The sequence below is a fragment of the Hyperolius riggenbachi genome, chromosome 1 (genome assembly GCF_040937935.1).
Source record: "Hyperolius riggenbachi isolate aHypRig1 chromosome 1, aHypRig1.pri, whole genome shotgun sequence".
NCBI classification, from domain to species: Eukaryota; Metazoa; Chordata; class Amphibia; order Anura; family Hyperoliidae; genus Hyperolius; species Hyperolius riggenbachi.
This window is the reverse complement of record NC_090646.1, coordinates 624,664,458-624,692,035: the sequence shown is the minus strand read 5'-3', so window position 1 is coordinate 624,692,035 and position 27,578 is coordinate 624,664,458. Positions and strand designations below refer to the sequence as shown.

General features: G+C 44.6%; 1 protein-coding gene across 1 annotated transcript in view; it reads right to left on the bottom strand.

The window, feature by feature from the left end:
* Positions 1-27,578, bottom strand: part of LOC137529171 (complement receptor type 2-like) — a 313,982-nt gene that overhangs the window by 46,996 nt on the left and 239,408 nt on the right. Inside the window, exons 16-18 of the mRNA XM_068251204.1 lie at positions 23,811-24,014; positions 10,579-10,782; positions 1,411-1,608 (exon numbers count right to left, since the gene is read on the bottom strand). Of these exons, the coding sequence (XP_068107305.1) occupies positions 1,411-1,608; positions 10,579-10,782; positions 23,811-24,014 (606 nt within the window). The remainder of the gene's footprint in view (positions 1-1,410; positions 1,609-10,578; positions 10,783-23,810; positions 24,015-27,578) is intronic.

The following is a 27,578-nucleotide window of genomic DNA, read 5'->3' as shown; positions in this document are numbered from 1 at the left end:
AGTTAGATGCAGTGAGGTGGCCAGGTGGGTTCACACTCAACACAACAGGTAGTTAGATGCAGTGAGCTGGGTTCACTCAACAGTAAAGGTACTTAAGATGCAGTGAGGTGGGTTCTCACTCAACACAACAGGTAGTTAGATGCAGTGAGGTGGCCAGGTGGATTCACACTCAACACAACAGGTAGTTAGATGCAGTGAGCTGGGTTCACTCAACAGTAAAGGTACTTAAGATGCAGTGAGGTGGGTTCTCACTCAACACAACAGGTAGTTAGATGCAGTGAGGTGGCCAGGTGGGTTCACACTCAACACAACAGGTAGTTAGATGCAGTGAGCTGGGTTCACTCAACACAACGCTAGGTATATGCAGTGATGATGTGGGTTAAGTAAACACAACAGGTACTGGGTAGTTAGATGCAGTGAGCTGGGTTCACTGAACAGTATACAGTAAAGGTACTTAAGATGCAGTGAGGTGGGTTCTCACTCAACACAACAGGTAGTTAGACTTAGATGCAGTGAGCTGGGTTCACTCAACACAACGCTAGGTATATGCAGTGATGAGGTGGGTTAAGTAAACACAACAGGTACTGGGTAGTTAGATGCAGTGAGCTGGGTTCACTCAACACAAAGCTAGGTATATGCAGTGATAAGGTGGGTTAAGTAAACACAACAGGTACTGGGGTATATGCAGTACTGGGTAGTACAATGTGCAGCTCCCTGTCACACACACAGGCAGTCAGTCACTGAATGTGCTGGGCTGCTGGCAGTGGCACACACACTATTAATTAGCAAGGCTGTGCATGCAACAAAAGTGTCAGAAAAAAAAAATGTACAGGTTGAGCTCTGAAAAGAGCTGTTGCTGGGTGCTTTAAAAGCAATATTAATCAGTCAGGAACAAGCAAAGCAGCCTAGAACCTAACTAATCTGTCCCTAAGAGAAAAAGTCTGCAGCAGCTGTCCCTTTCCTCTCTCTAGCAGGCACACGAGTGACTGTAATGGCCGCCGGAGGCTGCCTTATATAAGGGGGGGTGGGGCTCCAGGGCTTACTGTAGCCTGAATGGCTACAATGTGCCTGCTGACTGTGATGCAGAGGGTCAAAGTTGACCCTCATAGTGCATTATGGGGCGAATCGAACTTCCGGGAAAAGTTCGCCTGGCGCAGGCGAACGCGAACCCCCAATGTTCGCCTGGAACCGTTCGCCAGCGAACCGTTCGGTACACCTCTAGGATGGATCCGCTCAGCCCACCCCAGATCAGGTAGCTTACATTTTTGTTTTTTTTATAGCCCACCTCAGGCTCTCTTTAAGTTTCCATGTATTAGTAAAAAAAAAATGGCCTAATATGTATTGTCCTTTGGCATCACCTTTTCCAGTTCACTTACCTAACCAACATGTCTTAACATTTCTGGTGCTTACCCTTTTCACACACTGGAAATTCCCCTTGCCACTGCAAATTGCCATTAGATTCACCACAGATCAGTTTCTCCTTTCCATTTAATTTATATCCTGGGTTACACCTCAGGGTTATGTAATCACCACTTTCATATGACCCATCAGTCTTACACCCAGATATGACCATTCCATTCTCTAATAAAGGCTCTGGACAGTAGGATCCTGATCATAAAGAAATATTCAAAGAGTTTACATTTTGTCATCCTGTTTATCAATACCTAAGAATTTGATTGGACACATGGAAAAAATAATTAAAGTTAGTCAAAGCAGGCGTTACATCTATGTTTAACTAACAAGTACAAAGGCTTTATTGGGCCAATGAATCGACACGGCAATGGGCATTTGTAATAAGTAGTTTTGATGTTTTAATCTCTGAGCAATCTAAATGTGTGATGATTGGAGCTTTCTGCATAGCTATGTTAGGAAGAATAATTATCTATATTGGATGTGACGCGATTGAGATATCAAAGCTATAGTTAAATTATATATGTGATATTGATAAGACTGATTGAAAAGAAATCTTCTATTATTTAGGTTAGGGTAACAAGGCTGGAGTGGAAATTCTATAGACAATAGGTCTGCTCTCAGGAAGTCTTTGCTTTGAGAAGCAATGGTATGTATAGGATAACCATCCCCCCATAGTGGAATAAGAAGATTGGTCAAACAGATGTTTCTCATTATCTCTGGCCAAGGCATACCAGAAGATTGCCAGTTCTGGTTTAAGCCAGAATGGAACGTGCTTTCTCTGGGATATATGAACAGTTAACTAAAGTAGCTAGATTCAGTAGTCGACCAATAGAGACTACAGCATTATTTGAACTAACCTATCACAGATAGGATCGTAATGCATTATGGGAACTTCCTATTTCATTATGTAAGGAGTTTTAGGCGGGAATGATTCATTCCTGTCTCTCCCCTTGTCCCTTCACTTACACTCACACATGCACACAGACACATCAACAGACATGCAGACATACTAGCCAATACAATAAGTTTTTATTAATATACTTGCAGATTACTCAGCAATCAATTTGTTCATCTTTTGTAATCATTTATAATGTAACTAAGATTTGTACCTTTATTGATTTATTTCTGAATATTCATGGAAGTTCAATAATGTTAAATAAACAACCACATCCTTTTAAATGATTTACTCTGGTCTCTGAAAGACTTAGTTCTTAAAGTACAAATCCCACTTTCTAACATTTTGGCCAGCCAGCTAGTCGTAAATGTTTCATGAAGAATTAACTCAGCCATAGATCGCAAGCTCGTTTCAAAACGGGGGAACGAGAAAGGAAGCTGGGTATTTTTGAAACTATTTTTTGCGATGGAGCCTGAAGCAAGGGAGGAGACCAGACCAGAAGCGAATGGACCTCCATAAGATGTGGGTGATACCAGAAGTCTGTTTGCATAAGGTGACTATGTTTTATTTCCTGTTGAATTGGTTAAAAGTTTAAAAGTCAGATTCGCGTTATCCAAAATTTATTAAAGATTATTTGTTAGTTAATAAGGGAAATAGTTATTAAAAGGTTGCTAAAATGAATAGCAGGCAAAAGGAATGTTCTTCTCATTCCTATGTAAAATGCCTTAGTGGTAGCAGACAGGATGCAGACTTCCTTAATGATGTTTATTTAAAGAGGTTCATTTGTCTACAAAGCAGCAAGCTAAATTTGGGAAAAAATGGTTTAAATTGAAGCTTTTGATAGTGTAATTGGATCATAGAAGCAAAACTTACCATAATGGCTTCTATAAGTAAAATAAGGATTTTGTATAAGCAGGAGAAAGTCCCCACTGATCTCTGCGAGCCTGTCAGCAGTTCCCACGTGACTTGCCGCGGCAGCAAATGTAACAGGGGGTGTGGCTTATTAATTTATTGTATATTATAGTGTGTATTCACATATTTTTGTACAGATATTGTGCTGTTTTTGCCTACAATTTTTAACATGGATTTCAATGCTCTTTTTTTAAATTCTGAGTTCAGGTCCACTTTAAGCGAGAGTAGGGTTAATTAAGAACAGCTGGAGTCATGTAATCTGAAGCCATTTGCTGTCACTCAAACTGCATGAATAAAGATACGTCAGAAGTTGTTATAAATAATGTATGGATCATTTTTGAGATATCATTGTGAAAGAAATGTAAGGGTATCATTTAGTTACTTGCAACTTGCACACACACACAGCAGGTATACTAATAATGACATATACACATGAGATTAGCAGGTTATGTAAACGCACACACACACATATTAACATGCTATTACACATTTACATAAGAGAATATAACTTTGATGTCCTCACAATAAGTTGTGAAGAAAGATGACGTTGTAGATTTTTTTTTTTTATTGAGCTTTATTTTAGGTTTGTCTAAGGTTATGAAACTTATGTTTATTAGATAAACGAGATTTATTAAAGTTCATGGTTTGTGTCCTCATCAAAGGATTGCAATTTAGACAATGTCATATGAGTTTGTTTGTTCAAAGGGGGAACAAAAAGTTTAAAGTTGTTTTCTTGAAATAAGATCATTGATACCATATTTTTTTAATTGTAGACGTATTTCTAAAGATTGATTGACGAAAAAGGTCACATGCAGAGATGGCGAAGATTACAAGGCTTTCACATGCTAATGAGCCTATTGAGACGAAATTCCAATAAATAAACAACCACATCCTTTTAAATGATTTACTCTGGTCTCTGAAAGACTTTGTGTTCAAGTTACTAATCCCACATTTAACAGCATTTAGTTTCCTTAACGGATTGTTCAATCAAGTGAGAAAAGGATAAAATATTTGAATTGCAAAGCTGGACTATTAATAAGGATTTTAAAACCCAGTTGTGTTTAGTTAATGAAATACCATATTTTTCAGACTATGAGACACACTTTTTTCCCCCCAAAAAGTGTTGGGAAATGTAGGTGCGTTTTATAGTGAGAATGTGGCCAGATTTCTCTCAACCCCCTTTTGTAGAAATTACAGCCTCTAAGGCATTGATGGCTAACCTTGGCACTCCAGCTGTGGTGGAACTACAAGTCCCATTAGGCATTGCAATACTCTGACAGCTCTAAGCATAACTCAGGGACGCAGAGGCATGATGGGATTTGTAGTTTTATCACAGCTGGAGTGCCAAGGTTAGCCATCACTGCTCTAAGGCCTGGTTCACATTAGCGTTCCCTGTCCGGATCCACTTGATCGGATCCGGACCGTATACTGTACAAACGGAACGTACGTTCCGCATAGCAATGCAAAGTCTATGCGGACGTTCACATGCGTACGTTCCGTGCAGAACGGAGCCGGATCGGATGCGGACCCCGAAGGCTTTTCCAACATGCGCTATTTTTTGGGTCCGGATCATCCGGACCACGCACCCGGACCGGATCCTGACTGCACCATCCGGATATAGAAACCAATGGGGAACGGAAAGCACAGAACACACTGGAGACAAACACCGGACGTTCTACCCCACTTCCTATGCATACTTATAGCAGCCATTTCGGATGGGGACACATGGGTCCAGCATATCTGGAGTGGAGCAGCAGTGACACACGTGCTGGAGCTGTTTGGCAGTATGTCGGAGGTGGAGGTGAGGCCTACAGCGGAGGACCTGATTCTACAGGTGCACCAGGTGCACCTTCTGCAGACCCCAACAATTTTATGGTAATTTTGTTTATTTTTTACCCCACGGATCCGGATGGCAGCCTGATGCATGCCTGATGCAAACGGACCGGATCCGGATCGGATCAGGATCAGAACCGTACGGTTCCACTTTGGATCAGGTCCTGATCCGATCCGGATCCGGTCCGTTTGCATGCCAAAACGCAAGTGTGAACGGGGCCTAACCACTTCCTGTAGGTACAAATGAGAGCCTGGATTCTGCTTGAAGGTATTTTGGACCATTTCTCTTTACAAAACATCTCTAGTTCATTCAGGTTTGATGGCTTCCGAGCTCTCTTTAACTCACACCACAGATTTTCAATTATATTCAGGTCTGGGGACTGAGATTGCCATTCCACAATGTTGTATTTGTTCCTATGCCTGAATGCCTTAGTGGATTTTGAGCAGTGTTTAGGATTGTTGTCTTGTTAAAAAATCCAGCCCCGCCGCAGCTTCAGCTTTGTCACTGATTCACGGACATTGGTCTCCAGAATCTGCTCATACTGAGTGGAATCCATGCGTCCCTCAACTTTGACAAGATTTCCAGTCCCTGTACTGGCCACACAGCCCCACAGCACGATGGAACCACCACCATATTTTACTGTAGGTAGCAGGTGTTTTTCTTGGAATGCTGTGTTGTTTTTCCTCCATGCATAACGCCCTTTGTTATGCCCAAATAACTCAATTTTAGTTTCATCAGTCCACAGCACCTTATTCCAAAATGAAGCCGGCTTGTCCAAATATGCTTTTGCATACCTTAAGCGGCAATGTTTGTACTGTGGGCAGAGAAAAGGCTTCCTGTGCATCACTCTCGCATACAGCATCTCCTTGTGTAAAGTGTGCCTAATGGTTGAGCACTGCACCGTGACCCCATATGCAGCAAGATGATGTTGTAGGTCTTTGGTGCTGGTCTGTGGGTTGACTATGACTGTTCTCACCATTCATCGCTTCTGTCTATGCGAGATTTTTCTTGGTCTGCCACTTCGAGCCTTAACTTGAACTGAGCCTCTGGTCTTCCATTTCCTCAATATGTTCCTAACTGTGGAAACAGACAGCTTTCTGTATCCTTCCCCTAAACCATGATGGTGAACAATCTTTATCTTCAGGTAATTTGAGAGTTGTTTTGAGACCCTCATGTTGCTACCCTTCAGAGAAAATTAAGGGAGGGAAACTTACAATTAACCCCCTTAAATACTCTTTCTCATAATTGGATTCACCTGTGTATGTAGCTCAGGGGTCACTGAGCTTACCAATCCAATTTGAGTTCCAATAATTAGTTCTAAAGGTTTTGGAATCAATAAAATGACAAAAGTGCCCAAATTTATGCACCTGCCTAATTTTATTTAAACAATTATTGTGCACTTTCTGTAACTCTAAACATAATTTCACTTCTCAAATATCACTGTGTGTGTCTCCTATATGATATATTTAACTGACATTTTTTTATTGTAACAACCAACGATTTATACAGGAAAATCATGACGATTAACAAGGTTGCCCAAACTTTTGCATCCCACTGTAGTCTTGCATAAGCTTTGTCACATATCATCTGGAACTTCTGCTACCTGTTAAATAACTTTGCATGCAGACTAAAAGGAACTGTGTCATAACTTGCATCAACTATTACCTGTTGCTAAATACTGCATGCAAGTCTGCTTGAACTATTTCCTAACTCAAATCAAAATCATCATTAATGTTACATAACTTTGCATAAAGACTTGTCTAAATTGCATCATACCTGGATTACTTATTACCTGAACTTTTGCCTGTGGACTGCTTGTTCTCTCTCTTGTTACCAGATATCTGCAATCACCATCTTTGCTACACACGACACTGACTGCTTCATTCCTCTGACTCCAGGTAATACCTGTGTCATATTGCTGAACTGTTGAACTGCGTACTAGTCTTATAGGTCAGCTTGCGTGCCTTGTGCGCCTAAGTCCTAATTAGGGCCAGCTAGTGGTGTGCCAGGTAGGGAGAGTGTAGGTGTCAGCTAGGGGTGTACCAGGCAGAAACAGCTAGGTGAAGAGAGAGATCTTAGCCTGGGTGGGCATACAGACTGACTCTAAGAGTTACACCACCAAGCCTTACAGTTATTCAATTGGCTAGCGCACACTTGAATGTGTTTTCCCCATGCAGAAAAAAACAGACAGCAGTAAAGCACTGCAGGCATTTTCTCCATCAATTACATTTGCTTCTGTGATAAAACGTGCATGTTTTCACACCTACAGTCACACATCTGGCTTGATTCACTAAACCGTGATAATGCATATCACGGCCGTTTTTGTGTGCATTTTCGCATTTGCCCAAGATTTTCGCTCGAAAACGCGGTCATTTTCATGTGAAAATTTGTGATTGCACACAATAATTTGCGATCACGCAAAAATGCGTGCAAAAAAGGCCGTGATATGAGTTATCACAGTTTAGTGAATCAAGAGCATGGTGTGCAGAGAACGCATACAGAAAACTGACAGACAAGTGTGCTCCCAGACAAACAAACATACTGTCATTAAGTTACATTAGTTGTGTTAATTAAAATAGATAAGCAATATAATCTCTTACCCACCCTGTTTTAAAAGAAGTGGCAAGTGTTTGTGATTTCATGAGGGCAGCCATCTTTTTCATGAGGGCAGCCATCTTTTTCATGGGGGCAACCATCTTTTTGATTGAAAGGAGGTGACAGGGAGCATGAGTCCCAACTGTCCTGTGCCCTGATCACTCCTCCCAGTTGCTAGGTAATGAGAACAACAACATCAGAAATCCCATCTTGCTTTGCACAGTATCAGGGGAAAAATGCCCGGGCAGTTTTCTTTGATGGGCGGAGCTTAGCTTCCGTGGAACCAATAAATGAGGCTTGGATAAGAAAAATAAAGTTCTGATGCTGTGAAACTGTTAAAGAAACACCAAGCCTTTTCAATGCTGCAGAGTAGATTTTTAGTTTGGAGGTTCGCATTAAAGGGGTTCTTTCGCGAATGAGGAAAAAAATAAAAAGTGGTTTATGCATAAACTATTACACATCCTTCTAAAATAGTGTAAAAAGTTTTTTTAATAAATAAATGGTTTCATCAATACAACATGTAATGTAAATAGTGACGGATGACGACTGGGAGGCTAATCCATTTGTTAGGGGTGGTGTTTTCTTTTACTTTTTTTCACAAACATAACTCCTGCCTAAGTAGTTTTCAGTGGTATAAGCCACTTCTAGCAGGAATTGCGGTTATAGCCTAAAGGGCTGAGCTCCGCTGAACTGCTGAATATGTGTTTACATTGTTGCTAGTAAACCAGAGGCAGTGCAGAAATTCGTTTGTGAAAATGAGTCGTAAGGTGCTGGGAGAATGAATCAGTCCCATCTACACCATATGATCCTTTGTCAGATTCAATTCAATTTGATTTGATTCATTGATTTGATGTGATTCAATCTGACATGTCCAATTCATGATTCGACTTTCGACAATCAATTCGACAATCAATTTGAATCGAATTGAATCGACTCATGAATCGGACATGTCAGATTGACTGAAATCAATGAATCAAATCAAATTAAAACAAATCTAACAAAGAATCATATGGTGTAGATGGGACTGATTCTCCCAGCAGCTTATGACTCTTCACAAACCAGTCTCTGCACCGGGGTCTGGTTTCCTAGCAACAATATATACACATATTCAGCATCTCAGTGGAGCTAAGCCGTTAGGGCTATAACGGTGGCTCCTGCTAAAAGTGGGTTTTACCACTGAAAACTATGTAGGCAGCAGTTATGGTTGTGAAAAGAAAGTAAAAAAAAAAACCACCCCTAACAAATGGATTAGCCTCCCAGTCCTTCATACGTCACTATTTACAATAATTGTTGTATTGATGAAACCATTCATTTAAAAAAAAAACTTTTTACACTATTTTAAAAGGATGTTTAATAGTTTATGCAGAAACCACTTTTTATTTTTTTCCTCATTCGCGGAAGAACCCCTTTAAGCACTCACACCAATAAATAGCTATCAGCAATTGCCTTTTGCAAGGCTAAATATCCAGCCAGCACACACTGTGTTGTCCCAATGCAACATGCAAAATGTAATCAGAATATCAACATCACATCAAAGTCTGTTCCAGGATAAGAAGAGAGAGTCTTTCATTAGCTGATTCATTTCCACATTCAGGCTGAGTACCACCTCTAATTAACACTTTTTTTCACTCTGTCAGCGCTCAACAGCCATATTACAAGTCACCCCCACCACCAACACTTACATATTTGCGCTATGATCGGTATTATTATTCTGAGGTCCTGTGACATATGCTAATGTGAGAGGAGAGGAGGAGTCACTAAAAACATTGAAGATTGCATCATTGGTCAAGCGGCGAGGGGAGCCCTTTTGAATGCCCCGCAAGTGTAATAGACCATTGTAATGGTGCTCCTGCAGTCTTGGTGAGTCGTTCACCAAATGGGTGCTGGTGGTGGAAGTGACTTGTATATGGCCGTTGAGCGCTGACAACGTGGAAAAAAAAAGTGTGCTCTTAGCCTCAGCTTATTACACTCACTCTATCCACCTTTGATGGAGCAGAACTGGCTCTGTGGATGTCCAGCATCACTACAGCACTTGGGGAGGGGTAGAGAGGTTGGGGCGGGGCGCTGTACACAAAAGCCTGCTGCACACTGAATAGGCACTGTCTACAAATCTTTGTCTAATGCTACATACACACTTCAGATAAAAGTCTTTGGAAAAGGCAAGATCACAGACCAATTTTACCACCCTTCATGTAGTATGAGAGCCATACTCTTCACTGTCTATTCTATGGAGCTGCACTCCCCATCAGATAAAATCTTTGCAAGATGCTGTACACAAAGATGCCCGTACACACTCAAAAGATCATTATCTGCAAAAGATCTGATCCTGCAAAAGATCCATTCCTGCAAAATGCATTCATAGTCTATGAGATCTGCAGATCCTCATACACACCTTGTTTAACAGACTTCATCTGCATATCTGGCAAACATCTGCAGATCTGAAAATCCATCCTGGTGGATCTGATCTGCAGATGATTGCCTGTTAAACAAGCTGTGTATGATGATCTGCAGATCTCATAGACTATGAATGCATTTTGCAGGAATGGATCTTTTGCAGGAACAGATCTTTTGCAGATACTGATCTGTTGCATGTGTACAGCATCTTTGTGTGCAGCATCTTGCAAAGATTTTATCTGATGGGAAGTGCAGCTCCATAGAATAGACTGTGTAGAGTATGGCTCTCATAATACATGGAAGGGGGTAAAATTGGTCTGTGATCTTACCTTTTCCAAAGACTTTTATCTCAAGTTTGTATGAAGCATTAGAAAGAGCTTTCCTACTGGCACAGAAAAAACTCTTGCAGAGTGAACCAGCCCAGAGTGGAAATTCACATTCATTTTCCATGTATTAGTAAAAAGAAAATGGCCTAATATTAACCTTTTTCAGTTCACTCACCTTGCCAACATATTTAAACATTTCTGGTACTTACCCTTCTCACACACTGGAAATTCCCCTTGCCACTGCAAATGACCATTACATTCACTACAGGTCAAAATTTCATTCCCATTTAATGTATATCCCGGGTTACACCTCAGGATTATGGAATCACCAGTATCATATGACCCATCAGGTTTAAACCCAGATGCGACCATTCCATTCTCTAATGAAGGCTCTGGACAGTATGATCCTGATCCTAAGGAAATATTCAGAAAGTTCACATTTTGTCATCCTGTTTATCAACACCTAAGAATTTGATCAGATACATGGAAAAAATAAATGAAGTTAGTCAAAGCAGGTGTTACATCTATGCTTAACCAACAAGTACAAAGGCTTTATTGGGGCAACGGGTTCTTCAGTCAAGTGAGAGATTAAAGGAAACATCAGGCAAAAAATGTAAAATCAGCTTTAGGCCCCATTCACGCTTAAAAGCGCAAAACATTTTGCGGGAGTGATTTTTCCGCGATTATACGCGGAAAAAATCACTGCACACTGCAGCAATTTTTCCAGGATCGCGTTTAGCGCTTCTATGGCACTGAAACGCGATCGCTGGGAAATCTCCTGAAAATGGTGCAGGCTACACGTTTGCGTTTGGCGATTTGTGTCAATCGCCGGCGATTAACGCAAATCGCCCAAGTGAGAACGGGCCCATAGGGTTTTATAGCACTAGCGCTTTAAAAAGCGCTTGAGCATTTTTCCGAAATCCCCGGCAAAACGTTCTAGTGTGAATGGGCCCTCACTCACCATGGGCTTTCTCCAGCCCCTTGCAGCCGACTGTCCCACGCTGATCGATCTGCTCTCCGCCGCCATCCCGGGATCGTGGTCCGCGGCGTACTGCGCCTCTGCAGTATGCCACGGACCATGTGGCCATAATTGGCAGCGGCACTTTACACAGCCGCAGTAAGGACGACCTCAAGGTCGGCCTGAACAGCGTGCGGGGAGCCCTGGATGGCGGCGGACAGCGGAGTGATCAGCGTGGGACAGTTGGCTGCAAGGGGCTGGAGAAAGCCCCAGGTGAGTAAAGCTGATTTTACATTTTTTGCCTGATGTTTCCTTTAAGAACTGAAGGAAAATAGTATTATTGGAAAATATTTGAATTGCAAAGCTTGAATGTAATACCCAATTGTGTTTAGTTAATGAAATACTCTTTTTCTTAACCTATTTTGGTTCCTGGACGTAGAATCTACGTCCAGGAACCATGCACGCTACTGCGCGCTCCCGAGGCCGATCGCGCGCGTGCAGGCGCACTCCCGGCCACGGATTCGGTAGCCACGGAATCAATGTATCGGGCTATGGTGCCCGATCACTGATTCCTCTCCCCCGCTGAAAAAGCGACAGCTTCTCTCGGAAGCTGTGCTTTTTCTGGCTGTCACCTCCCCCATGCGTCACTCTAAGCGTGTGTTACGCTTAGAGTGACGGCATGTAAACAAACTCATGGCCGCCATCTTGTGGCCAAAAAGTAATACTACAACTGAAAGTAAAAAAAAATAAAAATTAACACACATTTACATTATAAATCTATTGTTTACCTCCCACCCTCCCAAAACTACCCAAATAAAATGTTTACTATAAAAAAAAAAAAAATTACAATAAAAAAAAAAAACATGTAAATATTTACCTAAGGGTCTAAACATTTTTAAATATCAATGTAAAGATGAAATATTTCTATATTTTTTTATCTTAAAGGGAACCTTAACTGAACGGGGGGTAAAGAGTTTTACTTACCTGGGGCTATTACCAGCCCCCTGCAGCAGTCCTGTGCCCTCGGCGCCGCTCTGGAATCCTCTGGTCCCCCGCAGTCACTTAGTTTCGTTTTTGACGACTCACCAGTCGCCGGCCGCCATGCGTATTATTGGACGCATTCTCTAATGCAATTAGCGCTATTGCGGACCGCAACGCGTACAAAAATACGCGTTGCCGCATATCTACGCATGTACGCGTTGCGGTCCGCAATAGCGCTAATTGCATTGGTGAATGCGTCCAATAATACGCATGGCGGCCGGCGACTGGTGAGTCGTCAAAAACGAAACTAAGTGACAGCGGGGGACCAGAGGATTCCAGAGCGGCGCCGAGGGCACAGGACTGCTGCAGGGGGCTGGTAATAGCCCCAGGTAAGTAAAACTCTTTACCCCCCGTTCAGTTAAGGTTCCCTTTAAACTTGTAAATAGTGATAGATGCAAAATGGAAAAAATGCACCTTTATTTCCAAATAAAATATTGTCGCCATACATTGTGATAGGGACATAATTTTAACGGTGTAATAACCGGGACATATGGGCAAATACAATACGTGAGTTTTAATTATGGAGGCATGTATTATTTTAAAACTATAATGGCTGAAGACTGAGAAATAATGAATTTTTCCATTTTTTTCTTATTCTTCCTGTTAAAATGCATTTACAGTAAAGTGGCTCTTAACAAAATGTACCCCCCAAAGAAAGCCTAATTGGTGGCGGAAAAAACAAGATATAGATCAGTTTATTGTGATAAGTAGTAATAAAGTTATAGGCTAATGAATGGGAGGTGAACATTTCTCACGTGAAAACGACGGAACGCGAATGGGTTAATGTATGTGCAGGGCAGCTGTATACGAGCGCAGATTTGGTGTTAGGAGCAATTTTTTTTAACTCAAGCTGTATGGAGAAAATTATGCTGTGAAAATACAAAAGGTGCCATCACTCAGAGGATACGTGAATATAAGCAATCTCTATTGGGATAGGAGTGAAAAAACATCCAATAGACACACAGCTAAAACCATTTAAAATGAATGATGGAACGCTCTACTCTACTCACACTCACAGCACTGGCCACACACCAAGGAGAGAGAGGCAGTACCTGCACGTACCCTACAAACTGGTGAGACTGTTCCATAGCAGTGTTTTGACACTAAGGGCTTGATTCACTAACCGGCGCTAAGCCCTAATAGATAAACCACAGCATTAGGTGGTTTGTGCCCATAGGACCCCACACAGTGCGTGGCAGCCTATGGTTAGTGCAGTGTGAAGGAGCCCTATGCGAGGTTGAGTTTGTGCAAACATTTTTGAGCTCTTTTCCAGAACATTATGCTGTCCCTATTAAACAACTGATGCTTGGGATAATGGAACAGCATAATTTTTCGCCATAGTGCGAATGCATGGAAGAGGTATTTCCGCATTCCTGTTCCCTGCCCGCTTGTGCTGCAGATTAATGCTGGAGGGTAGAGAGCTGAAGGACACCTATGCCTGACTACATGGGCACCTATACCTAGCTATACTGAGGGCACCTATGCCTAGCTATATATGGAGGACACCTATACCTAGCTATACTGAGGACACCTATACCTGGCTATACTGAGGGCATCTATACCTGGCTATACTGAGGGCATCTATACCTGGCTATACTGGGGACACAACACTTTACAGGGAAATGTCCCCTGTGCACGCACGCACACACATACACACACACACACACAGTGGTGCTCAAATACCCCATTTTAAAATTCGAGTTTGGTCGAATTCGAATAGTAAATTATTCGAGGTCAGTCGAATATTCGAGTCGAATAATGTGGGGATGTTCCTTTAAAAAAAATGGTGGAAAGAGAAGTTGTGTCCAGAATTTTGTTCAGTACTGTATCTTCTTCTTCTTCTTCTTCTTCTTCTTCTTCTTCTTCTTCTTCTTCTTCATCTTCATCTTCATCTTCATCTTCTTCATCTTCACCTTCATCATCTTCTTCATCTTCTTCATCTTCTTCATCTTCATCTTCTTCATCTTCTTCATCTTCATCTTCTTCATCTTCATCTTCATCTTCTTCATCTTCTTCATCTTCATCTTCATCTTCATCTTCTTCATCTTCTTCATCTTCATCTTCTTCATCTTCTTCATCTTCATCTTCTTCTTCATCTTCTTCATCTTCTTCATCTTCTTCATCTTCTTCTTCTTCTTCTTCATCTTCATCTTCATCTTCTTCTTCTTCATCTTCATCTTCATCTTCTTCATCTTCATCTTCATCTTCATCTTCTTCATCTTCATCTTCATCTTCTTCATCTTCATCTTCTTCATCTTCTTCATCTTCATCTTCATCTTCATCTTCATCTTCTTCATCTTCTTCATCTTCATCTTCATCTTCTTCATCTTCTTCATCTTCATCTTCATCTTCATCTTCTTCATCTTCTTCATCTTCATCTTCATCTTCTTCATCTTCATCTTCATCTTCTTCATCTTCATCTTCTTCATCTTCATCTTCATCTTCATCTTCTTCATCTTCTTCTTCTCCTTCTTCTTCTTCTTCTCCTTTTTCTATATCGTCTTCTTCTTCTTCACTTATTTCTCTTTTAAATTTTTTTTTGAAAGAAATGCAGCTATTTTTGAGCGTAACAAATAGCTGGTGGCGCACGCATGTTGGAAGCGCCATTGTATGTGCTCCCTGGCAGTGGAAACACACAGACAGCAGGAGGTAAATTCAGCAGCAGGAGGAGGAGGATGAGTGTGTGGCAGCAGGCAGTCAATGAGGCAGGCAGCGTGACATAATAGCCCTGGTACCTAGCGGTGATACCAGGGCTGTAAATAAACACAGCAGGCAGGAGGTCCCAGACAGTGGTCGTGCAGCCCACATCGTGTCCAATACACAACTGGGACAACACAGTTTTCAACCCGGGCACCTCTGAAAAATTAAACCTTTTTTTTTTTTAATGGTTTTGTAGTTTTGGTTTTACAACCAATTACACAGATATATAGCTATTGTTTGACGTAATAGCTGGTGGCAGAGTGGCAGCAGAAGGTAATTCTGTGTACCCTGGCAGTGGGAAACACAGACCGACAGCAGCAGCAGCAGGAGGAATGGAGGAGTAATGTGAGCAGCTATTGTTTGACGTAATAGCTGGTGGCAGAGTGGCAGCAGAATGTAATTCTGTGTACCCTGGCAGTGGGAAACACAGACAGACAGCAGCAGCAGCAGGAGGAATGGAGGAGTAGTGTGAGTGTGGCAGCAGGCAGGCAGCGTGACATAATAGCCCTGGTACCTAGCGGGAGATACCAGGGCTGTAAATAAACACAGCAGGCAGGAGGTCCCAGACAGCGGTCGTGCAGCCCACATCGTGTCCAATACACAACTGGGACAACACAGTTTTCAACCCGAGCACCTATGAAAAATTAAACCTTTTTTTTTTTAATGGTTTTGTAGTTTTGGTTTTACAACCAATTACGCAGATATATAGCTATTGTTTGACGTAATAGCTGGTGGCAGAGTGGCAGCAGAATGTAATTCTGTGTACCCTGGTAGTGGGAAACACAGACAGACAGCAGCAGCAGCAGGAGGAATGGAGGAGTAGTGTGAGTGTGGCAGCAGGCAGGCAGCGTGACATAATAGCCCTGGTACCTAGCGGGTGATACCAGGGCTGTAAATAAACACAACAGGAGGTCCCAGACAGCGGTCGTGCAGCCCACATCGTGTCCAATACACAACTGGGACAACACAGTTTTCAACCCGGGCACCTCAGAAAAATTAAACCTTTTTTTTTTTTAATGGTTTTGTAGTTTTGGTTTTACAACCAATTACACAGATATATAGCTATTGTTTGACGTAATAGCTGGTGGCAGAGTGGCAGCAGAAGGTAATTCTGTGTACCCTGGCAGTGGGAAACACAGACAGACAGCAGCAGCAGCAGGAGGAATGGAGGAGTAGTGTGAGTGTGGCAGCAGGCAGGCAGCGTGACATAATAGCCCTGGTACCTAGCGGGTGATACCAGGGCTGTAAATAAACACAGCAGGCAGGAGGTCCCAGACAGCGGTCGTGCAGCCCACATCGTGTCCAATACACAACTGGGACAACACAGTTTTCAACCCGGGCACCTCTGAAAAATTAAACCTTTTTTTTTTTAATGGTTTTGTAGTTTTGGTTTTACAACCAATTACACAGATATATAGCTATTGTTTGACGTAATAGCTGGTGGCAGAGTGGCAGCAGAATGTAATTCTGTGTACCCTGGCAGTGGGAAACACAGACAGACAGCAGCAGCAGCAGGAGGAATGGAGGAGTAGTGTGAGTGTGGCAGCAGGCAGGCAGCGTGACATAATAGCCCTGGTACCTAGCGGGAGATACCAGGGCTGTAAATAAACACAGCAGGCAGGAGGTCCCAGACAGCGGTCGTGCAGCCCACATCGTGTCCAATACACAACTGGGACAACACAGTTTTCAACCCGGGCACCTCTGAAAAATTAAACCTTTTTTTTTTTTAATGGTTTTGTAGTTTTGGTTTTACAACCAATTACACAGATATATAGCTATTGTTTTACGTAATAGCTGGTGGCAGAGTGGCAGCAGAATGTAATTCTGTGTACCCTGGCAGTGGGAAACACAGACAGACAGCAGCAGCAGCAGGAGGAATGGAGGAGTAGTGTGAGTGTGGCCGCAGGCAGGCAGCGTGACATAATAGCCCTGGTACCTAGCGGGTGATACCAGGGCTGTAAATAAACACAACAGGAGGTCCCAGACAGCGGTAGTGCAGCCCACATCGTGTCCAATACACAACTGGGACAACACAGTTTTCAACCCGGGCACCTCAGAAAAATTAAACCTTTTTTTTTTTTTTAATGGTTTTGTAGTTTTGGTTTTACAACCAATTACACAGATATATAGCTATTGTTTGACGTAATAGCTGGTGGCAGAGTGGCAGCAGAAGGTAATTCTGTGTACCCTGGCAGTGGGAAACACAGACAGACAGCAGAAGGGCAGTACACAGCAGCCCACTGTAGTTGTAAAATGTGTGGCTGCAGGTGACGTAATAGTCAAAGTGAACCAGGCTGGCTTAGTGAGCAGGAGCCAGGAGGTGGTAAAGGGTGGTAAGGCACATTAACGATGGTTCTAAGTTCCGGCAGCCAGTTCATGTCCCCCTCTCGCCAACAACAGGGGCCAAGAACTCGCCTTCCACCCACGCCTGGTTCATCTTGAGAAACGTCAGTCTGTCCACAGACTTGTGAGACAGACGTGAGCGTTTCTCGGTGACCACACCACCAGCTGCACTGAAGCAGCGCTCGGACAGCACGCTGGAAGGGGGGCAGGACAGCACTTCCAGGGCGTACTGCGCCAGCTCGCTCCAGATCTCCAGGCGCTTGACCCAATACTCCATGGGATCAACAGGGGCATCGCTGTCAAGCCCGCTGTAGGACCCCATGTAGTCAGCCACCATGCGGGTCAGGCGCTGGCTGTGACCGGAGGAGGATGCTGCTGCATGCACCTCCTCTCTAGTCACTGCTGCCGGAGCCTCTACAGTCCTGTAGAGCTCGTGGCTGAGAGACAGCAGGTCTGTGGGGCGCTTGCTGCTGGATGCAGGCACCTGCTGCTGCCTCTGTGCTGGCTGGACAGTGGGGGTGGAAGGCTGGGGGAAGGCTTCCTCCAAGCGCTCAACAAGGGCCTGCTGCAAGCTCCTTATTTGTTGCGCTGGGTCTCCTCCTGCAGGCGGCAGGAACTGGCTCAACTTCCCCTTGAGGCGCGGGTCCAACATCATGCTGATCCAGATGTCCTCCCTCTGCTTCATCTGGATCACCCTGGGGTCCCTGCGCAGGCACGTCAGCATGTGCGCTGCCATTGGGAAGAGGCCCCATTGTCGGCCACCACCTCTCCGACTCTGAGGCCTCTGGGGGTCAGCCAAATCCTCTCCTGCTCCTGGAGTTTGGCCAACACATGGGTTGCCGTCAGCTTGGTCTTCCCAAGGCTGACCAAGTGCAGCAGCGCTTGGCAGTGGCGGGCCTTCACGCTGCTGCTGAGGCGGGGGGTTTGGCCAGGTGTGCCGGAGGATGGCAGAGGATCGGAGGAACCTGCTGCAGTTCCCCCGACCCTGCGGGGTGGCACCACCCACTGTGTTGCTGCTGCTGCTGTGCCCGCTGCTGCTCTCCCATCCTCACCCCCTTCCACCAAGCTGACCCAGTGGACAGTGAAGGACAGGTAGCGGCCTGTCCCGAAGCGGCTGCTCCAGGAGTCCATGGTGACGTGGACCCTTTCACCAACCGCGTGCTCCAGCCCTCGCTCCACATTGGCCATCACAAAGCGGTGCAGTGCAGGAATGGCCTTGCGGGCGAAGAAGTGTCTGCTGGGGAGCTGCCAGTCTGGGGCTGCACAAGCAAGCAGCGCACGCATGTCGCTCCCCTTCTGCACGAGCGTGTACGGCAGGAGTTGGGAGCACATGGCCCGTGCCAGCAAGCCGTTCAGCTGCCGCACGTGACGGCTGCTGGGAGGCAGAGCCCTAACCACCCCCTGGAAGGACTCGCTCAAAAGGCTCTGGCGTCGCTTTTTGCTGGCACGGGAATCAGCGGAGACAGCAGAGGAGGCCACTGAGGACTGGCTGCCAGAACAGGCCTCAGTGTCGGCGGCAGGAGTTGCAGAGGGGGGAGGAGCAGTGCGTTTCCGCACTCCTGCTGGTGCTGCTGGAGGAGCAGGAGGGCGGGTGGCTGCTGTTGCTGCTGCTGCTGCTGCTGAAGGCTGTGCAGTGATGGGTGTGGTGCCACTGCCAGCACCAGATGCCTTCAGCCTCTGGAACTCCTCATGCTGGTGGAAATGTTTCGCAGCAAGGTGGTTGATGAGCGAGCTGGTGCTGAACTTTAAGGGGTCTGCACCTCTGCTCAACTTCCGCTGACAGTGGTTGCAAGTGGCGTACTTGCTGTACACTGTGGGCATGGTGAAAAAGCGCCAGATTGGTGACAAAAACAACCCCCTACGGCATGTAACCGCTGCTGCCTGTCTCCCTGTGGTGGTTGGGGGGGGGGCTTGGGTGCGGCTGGTGGTGGTACTGGCAGATGCTGCTGCTGCTGCTGCTGAGCCTGAGACACCAGCAGGCTGGGGGACCTGCCTACTGCTGCCAATGCTTGCAATGATGCGCCTCCTTGCAAGGCCCACAAGCGCATCCTCCTCCTCCTCCTCAGAGCTGCTGATGACGACATCCCCTGGAGCCGGTGGCACCCAGTCTCTGTCTGTCACCGTGTCATCATCATCCTCCCCCTCCTGAAACATGTCCTGCTGGGATGATGACCCCCCAAACTCCTCTCCTGATGCATGGATGGGCTGCTTGACTGTCGCCACAGTCTTGCTGTCCAATCCCTCCTCCCCCAAAGTGCCCATCAGCATCTCCTCCTCAAGATCGCCAACAACAGCAGACAATTTACTCATGATGCCTGGGGTCAAAAGACTGCTGAATGACAGGTCGGCGACTGACGGTGAACTGGCCTCCTCCCCAGGCCCTGCTGGGCGGCTGCTGCGAACAGGGGTGGTGGTGGTGGTGAGGGTGGAGGCCTCGGATGCAGAGCTGATGGCGGGCTGCTCATCCTCCGTCATCAGTTGCACCACAGTGGCTGCATCCTTTTCCTCAATGGGACGTTTCCGACCCGGCTGGAGGAAAATCGGAGCAGGTGCTACACGCTGCTGCTGCTGTGTCTCTGCAGCGTGAGTTGCAGATGCTCCTGCTGGGCGGCGCCCAAGGCGTCCACGGCCAGTGGCTATAGGAGGAATGTTAGCCACTGACGCTGCTGCTGCGGAACTGTGCATGGTGGCGCGGCCGCGCCCGCGGCTTGCCACAATGCTGCTCCCTCTCCACCTGATTCCCTTGCTGCCCTTCCCCTTGCCCAAACCGCACTGGCTGCCACTTCCAGACATCTTCGATGTTTTGGGCGTAAACACAAAAGTTTTTTAAAAGGGCGGGTGAAAAGTGGGGTACTTTAATGGAGTGGGTTGGTGGGCGAGGTGACTGAGTGAGTGTCTAGTACAGTAAGTAAGTAGTAACAGTCAGGAAGTACAACTAGAAGTTACAATAATCAGTAGTAATAATCACAAGGAAATAGAGTGTGTGTACACTACAGACAGTGAGTGCACGCACGCGCAAACACGCGCAGGAGCTAGCCTATGAACAGTGACTGAGTGAGTGTCTAGTACAGTAAGTAAGTAGTAACAGTCAGGAAGTACAACTAGAAGTTAAAATAATCAGTAATAATAACCACAAGGAAATAGAGTGTGTGTACACAGACAGTGAGTGAGTGCACGCACACGCAGGAGCTAGCCTATGAACAGTGACTGAGTGTCCCTACTAGTACAGTAAGTAGTAACAGTAAGTACAACTAGAAATTACAATAATCAATCAGTAATCAGAAGGAAATAGAGTGTGTGTACAGTACACAGACAGTGAGTGCACGCACACGCAGGAGCTAGCCTATGAACAGTGACAGTGAGTGTCCTAGTACAGTTACAGTATATAACTATTCAGAAGGAAATAAAGTGTGTGTACAGTACACAGACAGTGAGTGCACGCACACGCAGGAGCTAGCCTATGAACAGTGACAGTGAGTGTCCTAGTACAGTTACAGTATATAACTATTCAGAAGGAAATAGAGTGTGTGTACAGTACACAGACAGTGAGTGCACGCACACGCAGGAGCTAGTAGCCTATGAACAGTGACAGTGAGTGTCCTAGTACAGTTACAGTATATAACTATTCAGAAGGAAATAGAGTGTGTGTACACTACAGTACACAGACAGTGAGTGCACGCACACACAGGAGCTAGTAGCCTATGAACAGTGACAGTGAGTGTCCTAGTACAGTTACAGTATATAACTATTCAGAAGGAAATAGAGTGTGTGTACAGTACACAGACAGTGAGTGCACGCACACGCAGGAGCTAGCCTATGAACAGTGACAGTGAGTGTCCTAGTACAGTTACAGTATATAACTACAATACAAAATACAATCAATCAGTAGTAAAGGACAGCAGAAATACTGGTATAGATGAGAAATAAACAGAGGACAGGAGAGAACAGCTGCCCACACAGGCAGGCCCTGAGGCCTAAAGCTGTAAGCCTGCAGCAGCTGTCTCTCTCTATGTAACACAAAAGCTACTAACTAAAATACAATGTCTATCTAACTAACAACAATATAGGTGTATATAGGAGGTGTATGTGAGCAAAAACGCTAGGTAAATGACCACAATAAAGCTCTTGCTAAGCCAACGCACAAAGGAGCAGATCTCTCTCTGTGCAAAGTCAGGCAAGGACGGAGAAACGGAACATGGCGGCCGCTATTTATAGGGTAGGGGCTGGCCAGGGTCCCCCTCTGTGATTGGCTGCCGTCAGAGGGCCTGGGACTCTGGGAGCCCTCTGATTGGCTCTAAGGACATCAATCTGCGCTATGACGCTATTCGAGCTCGGTATTCGAGCTCGAATAGCGCTGTTAGCTCGAATAGCGCGAATAGTGAATGGGCTATTCGAGATCACTCGAATAGCCCATTCGAATAGCTCCAGCTATTCGGAGCTCAAATACCTTGCTCGAATAGCTGAAAAAGAGCTCGAATATTCGAGCTACTCGAATATTCGAGCTCTGCTGAGCACCACTACACACACACACGCACGCACGCACGCACGCACACACACACACACACACACACACACACTGCACTGTAGGAATTGAAGAGGATCCTCCACACTTGCAGACTAGATAACTAAACTATAATCTATAAAATGAAAGTAGGCCATGGGTTTTATTTGACATGAATCAAGGTATTCCTCTTCCAATTTAGTCATGCAGAGATTTGCACAGAGATAGCATGAGGAGCAAGTGAGATAGGGGGGGCTGCATGGCTGCATTCTGAAACTTACCATGGACCAGGCAATGTTTGGGGGAGAGAACACTGGGGGTGCAGGCATTGTCCCTCTGTGCTGTGTGTGGGATGTTAGTGGGGGCTGCAAAGGCAGAATGATTATGTTCTGCAAATATATATATATATATATATATATATATATATACATACTTGTAATCTAACTGGGCTGACAAAATAGTTGTATTATTGCACTGCCCACCCTGTCTCTTCTCTCTCTCTAGGCTAGTGCTCTCATTATCCCTCTCATTATCTCTATGCCCACTGTCCTGTCTCACTTTCCCTGCCAACCCACTCTTCTTGCTTTCTCTAGCCACTTTCTCTGTCATGCTTATCTGTGAACTTCTGCCAATGTATTCAAAGTGTACCAGAGCTGGGTACAAAATAAGATATTATTATTATGTATTTGTATAGCACTGACATCTTCTGCAGCACTTTAAAGATAAACACTTATATAGCGCTTCTCTCCTGGCGGACTCAAAGCGCCAGAGCTGCAGCCACTAGAACGCACTCTATAGGCAGTAGCAGTGTTAGGGAGAGTTGCCTAAGGTCTCCTTCTGAATAGATGCTGGCTTACTGAACAGGCAGAGCCAAGGTTCGAACCATGGTCTCCTGCGCCAGAGGAAGAGCCCTTAACCATTACACTATCCAGCCACACACAGAGTACATAGTCATGTCACTGTCTGTCCTCAGAGGAGCTCACACTCTAATCCTACCATAGTCATAGTCTAATGTCCTACCATATCATTATGTATTTATATAGCACTGACATCTTCTGCAGCACATTACAGAGTACATAGTCATGTCACTGACTGTCCTCAAAGGAGCTCAAAATCTTATCTCTACCATAGTCATAGTTTGGCCAGTTTTTGACGTGGGACCAACTTAACATTGTCGGGGATGTAGGGGGGAAATACAACTGACAGAGCATGCCATGCGCTATAATCAAACACATGTACATGCTTCATTTAGATTGGGGGGGGGGGGGGGGGGGCAACTGGTGATCTCTGGCCTTGGGTGTCGAAAAGTAGAAATCCGGCCCTGAGGGTAAGAACAGCTGACAGGCACCCAGTTTGTGCAAGCATGGAAAGAAGAATAGGCAACAAATGCTTCTGCTGTATGCACCTAATTACTCATGCAAAAAAAGGAAGGTACTTGGGCTTTCTCTACTGATGCTTAGAGTGTACATTCCAGATTAGAAAAGTAATGAGACTTCCGGCTCACTGGCATTTTGTCTTTCAAATCTACCCTGGTTCAGTTTAACATGTCGATTAATTTATGATAATATTACATTGACAAATAGTTGAGAAGATTGATACATGTATATATAATATTTTTGTTTAGTAAGGACTAGTTCACACTATAAGAGCTTTTTCCCTGGTGCTTATGATTTTAAAAGCTCTTGCTAACGTGTGTGTTCTCACCCATAGCATTGCATTAGGAAGATCTTTCCTACTGGCACTTGAAAAGCTCTTGCAGAGTGAACCAGCCCAGAGTGGAAATTCACATTAAGTTTTCATGTACCGGTATTAGTAAAAAAAATGGCCTAGTATGTATTGGGATCACCTTTTTCAGTTCACTTACCTAACCAACATGTCTTAACATTTCTGGTACTTACGCTTCTCACACACTGGAAATTCCCCTTGCCACTGCAAATCACTATCAGATCCACCACAGGTCAGTTTCTTTGACCCAATTAATTTATACCCCGGGTAACACTTTAGGGTTATGGAATCGCCACTTTCATATGACCCGTCAGGCTTCCACCCAGATTCGACCATTCCATTCTCTAATGAAGGCTCCGGACAGTATGTTCCTGGTCCTAAAGAAATGTTTAAAAAGTTCACATTTTGTCTCCCTGTTTATCAAAACCTAAGATTTTGATTGGATACATGGAAAAAAATAGTTAAAGTTAGTCAAAGCAGGTGTTACATGTATGCTTAACCACCAAGTACAAATGCTTTATTGGGACAATGAATCGACAGAGAATGTAGTTTTAATGCGGGTTCTTCAATCATGTGACAGGTTAAAGGGGCACTTGATGGGGGTGAAAAGGATGCTGTTGCATTACCCCCAGCATCCGTTGTGTAATCGTGACAGCATCATTTTCTTCATTGAGTTTGTGTTAAAATAAAAAATAGCTCCTAACACTAAATCTGCTTTTGTACACAAATGACCTGGGTCATTACATCAGCTCTTAATGATGGGGGATGCAACAGGAAACTGCTATCAACCTTTCATGTCTCTGACACAGCAGATGTATTACTCTGCACACACTGCAGACTTCTCACATGTAACTAAATAAACAGGCTCTAAATATTGTGAAGCTAGCAGGAACAGTGTAACCCCCCAAAAGAGGGTTACAGATTACTTAAGCATTACTATATGTGTGGCGCCTTTAAGACTAAGTATCATGCTGCTAGAACCAAAATGGCACATGAGAAGGGGCAGTAAGTTAAGAGAAGGTCACATAACCCGTTGCTAAGCGACCACAGTATGCAAAGTAGGGGAATTTGCTGGGACTTTCCACAGCCCCGCCCGGCCTGTCAGAGAGATACAACGCAGGCGCAGGGGGCAGGGTCTAGAAGGGAGTAACCGGTAGAAACTAGTTGGAGCCAGGAGAGCGAGAAAGAGCATGGAGGAGAGAGGACTTGAGCAGGAGCAAGCAGGAGCAAGCAGTGCGGAGCAGGGTGGGAGCCCAGACTAGCATAGAGAAAGGCCGTAGCAGACTCCCGGAAGCTAGGGGGATCCGGCGGCCATCCAGTGAAAGACACAGTCGAGAAGTAAGGACAGCGGCAGTCAGCTGTACACTACCCAGAGGCTGGAGGTGGCAGACCCGGATTAACCTTGACCTAAAGAAATTCGCAGTCAGATAAGTATAGGCCTGAGAGCCACATCTAAGCCATAAAGTGTGTACAGTTAGTAGCCAGTGTCCAGCGTAAGCTTGATGATGATCGCAACTTAGAACCTGGAGAGGCCCAAATCCTGTCCCTGTGTCAGGATCTCTCCTGTAGCATGTTCTATTGGTTGCAGTGGAACTGCAACCGGGCAGTTCTGGCTTATCTGCTTGCATTCAGTTGCGCATTCACTATACGTCTCATTGTCATTTGCAATCACTCTGCAGTTCAGAGCAGCTCAGGATGCTGTCATGACTCCTCCTATTGCTTGCTGCAGTTGAACTGCAGCCAGATAGCCCTGGATTTCCTACATGCATGTTGTTGCATAATATTGCATGTATTTGTTATGAGAGTCCTTCAGCTAGCAGCTTGTAATCAAGCTGGCTTAGGATTGAGTAATTACCATTCAGCTGTGTGGAAATTTGCATGCCTGCATCCATTGGCTGATGTCAACATAAACGTCTGCCTCCCATTTCAGACTCCGCCCGACATAGCGTACAGCTCCCTGAGTTGTTGCTGGGTCATTCATATGAATGGTATATTACATTGTTTAACCTTGTTTCTTGCTTGGACATTTGCTGTATCCGCGGGGATACAGTGAAGTTCTTCTGATCCTGATAGCTTGAATTCTGCCATCACCACATTGGTGACTGGTAGTATTCCTTCTTGTCTTGTTCCTGAGGACGTAACTAAAGCACCTGTTGCCATTAGTTACGCTCCTACCTGTTAGTCTTGTCTATGTTAGTGTGAATGTTTTCTGTCGCTGGGGCAGCGACTAGATTGGCAAAACATTCCGTCTGGCTGTCTGTTATTTGTCTTGTTTCTCAGCCTGAGGCTTAGTGAGGCATCACACTAAGCAGCCATTGTATATTAATGCGACGTCATTACTCAATTAATGTATTTCAATGCGACTGCTAGACTGACTTAGATACGACCTTAGCCTGTTACCGATCTGACTCTGTCTAGTCTACTGTACCACTGCCATCTGATCTATCGTGTATTATCCTAGCCTGCTACCGACTACGTCTGTTGTGTATTGTATCACACAGCTTCTAGCGTGATAGGCGGCCCAGAGCTGCAGTTGCTCTGGGCAATCTTGCTTCCTTGTTCATTAGTCCTGTGGCCATCTGTGTGGCCTCTTCCATTACCCAGCTGCATAGTCTTGAGCACACATTCTGACTTAGAAAGTATAACCCCCAAGCATTACACCCTGAGTAGTATTGCTAAAGACTGCCTATGTGAGAGCGCTGTACAGTCACAGAGACATTGTGCTGAGAATACAGTTGTTTATGCAGAAGAAAGCTGCTGACAAGTTGCTATTGATTATAAAAAGTTCAGGACCTACTGTCACTGAGAGACATTCTTAACCTCCCTAGAGTACCCTGCTGAGCTGACACAGCCCCTGCTTGCATGAGGTCCTTTTATATGGAGACATTATCCCTGTCAAGTCCGTTTCAAGTCAAGAGTTAAACTTCATTTGTTAATATGTTCTGCATGGTTACAAAGAGTCTGATATCTAAAGAGAACCTGTCAGTATTACAAAGCTAAGTGGAAGAGGTGGAGTTACATTAAATCTTGTGACATTAAAGTACACTGTAGGAGATATCAGGTGATACCTGATCAAGATACAGAGTCAACTAAGTTGGAATACAATTGTTGCAACATTACAAAGTTCAAAGCTTATTCAGCCTTTAAGTCAAAGTGCACTTAAAGAAAGTTCTATTGTAGGAGGGTGGTGTTGATGGTATAGAGGGGTGCATCAGTCACTGTATATTTTTATTTTATTTATCTTTTAATTTGCTTTTCTTTAACTCTTTTTGATTATTTGATTTATATTTTATTTAGTTTTTTGTTTTGGGGAGCCCAATCCAGAGGGGAGGTATTATGAGTAAAGTGTATTGAGTGCTACAAATACAACCTAAAGAGTTTAAAAGATCTTGGAGCAAGGTGAATGTCCTGATTGGACCAACCAAACGAACTGTCAACTATTCAGTACCATATTGCGAACTGTCATGATAACAACTGCCATCAACACTGTCGGTTGCGATTAAATCTTTGATGATAACTTCAGTGCCTGGTGGTTTCCACTCAGCCCGTGCCTGGTGCTAGCGATTTCATACAGGTTACAACAGAAACTGTTTATTTACTTACTTTGTAGCTGTGAGAAGCAAAAGACACGGAAGGCTGATCCCAGTTAGAAGAGAGCAGATAACAGTCAGCCCCCGCGTTGTCACTACCTCCTCAGGAAGGGCTGATGCACTGACGCAGGTCAGCTATGTACAGCCTTCAGGAGCAGATTTTGCGTTAGGAGCTATTTTTTAACACAAGCTGCATGGAGAAAATTATGCTGTCCCTAGTAAGCTTCTAAGGGCAACAATGGTTAATTTACATACTGTATATTCAGCAGTGATGCACAGCGAGACATCTCAGAGCTCACTCCAACCTGAATAATCGCAAATTCTTTCTGTTTTAAGGAAGCAAACTGTGTT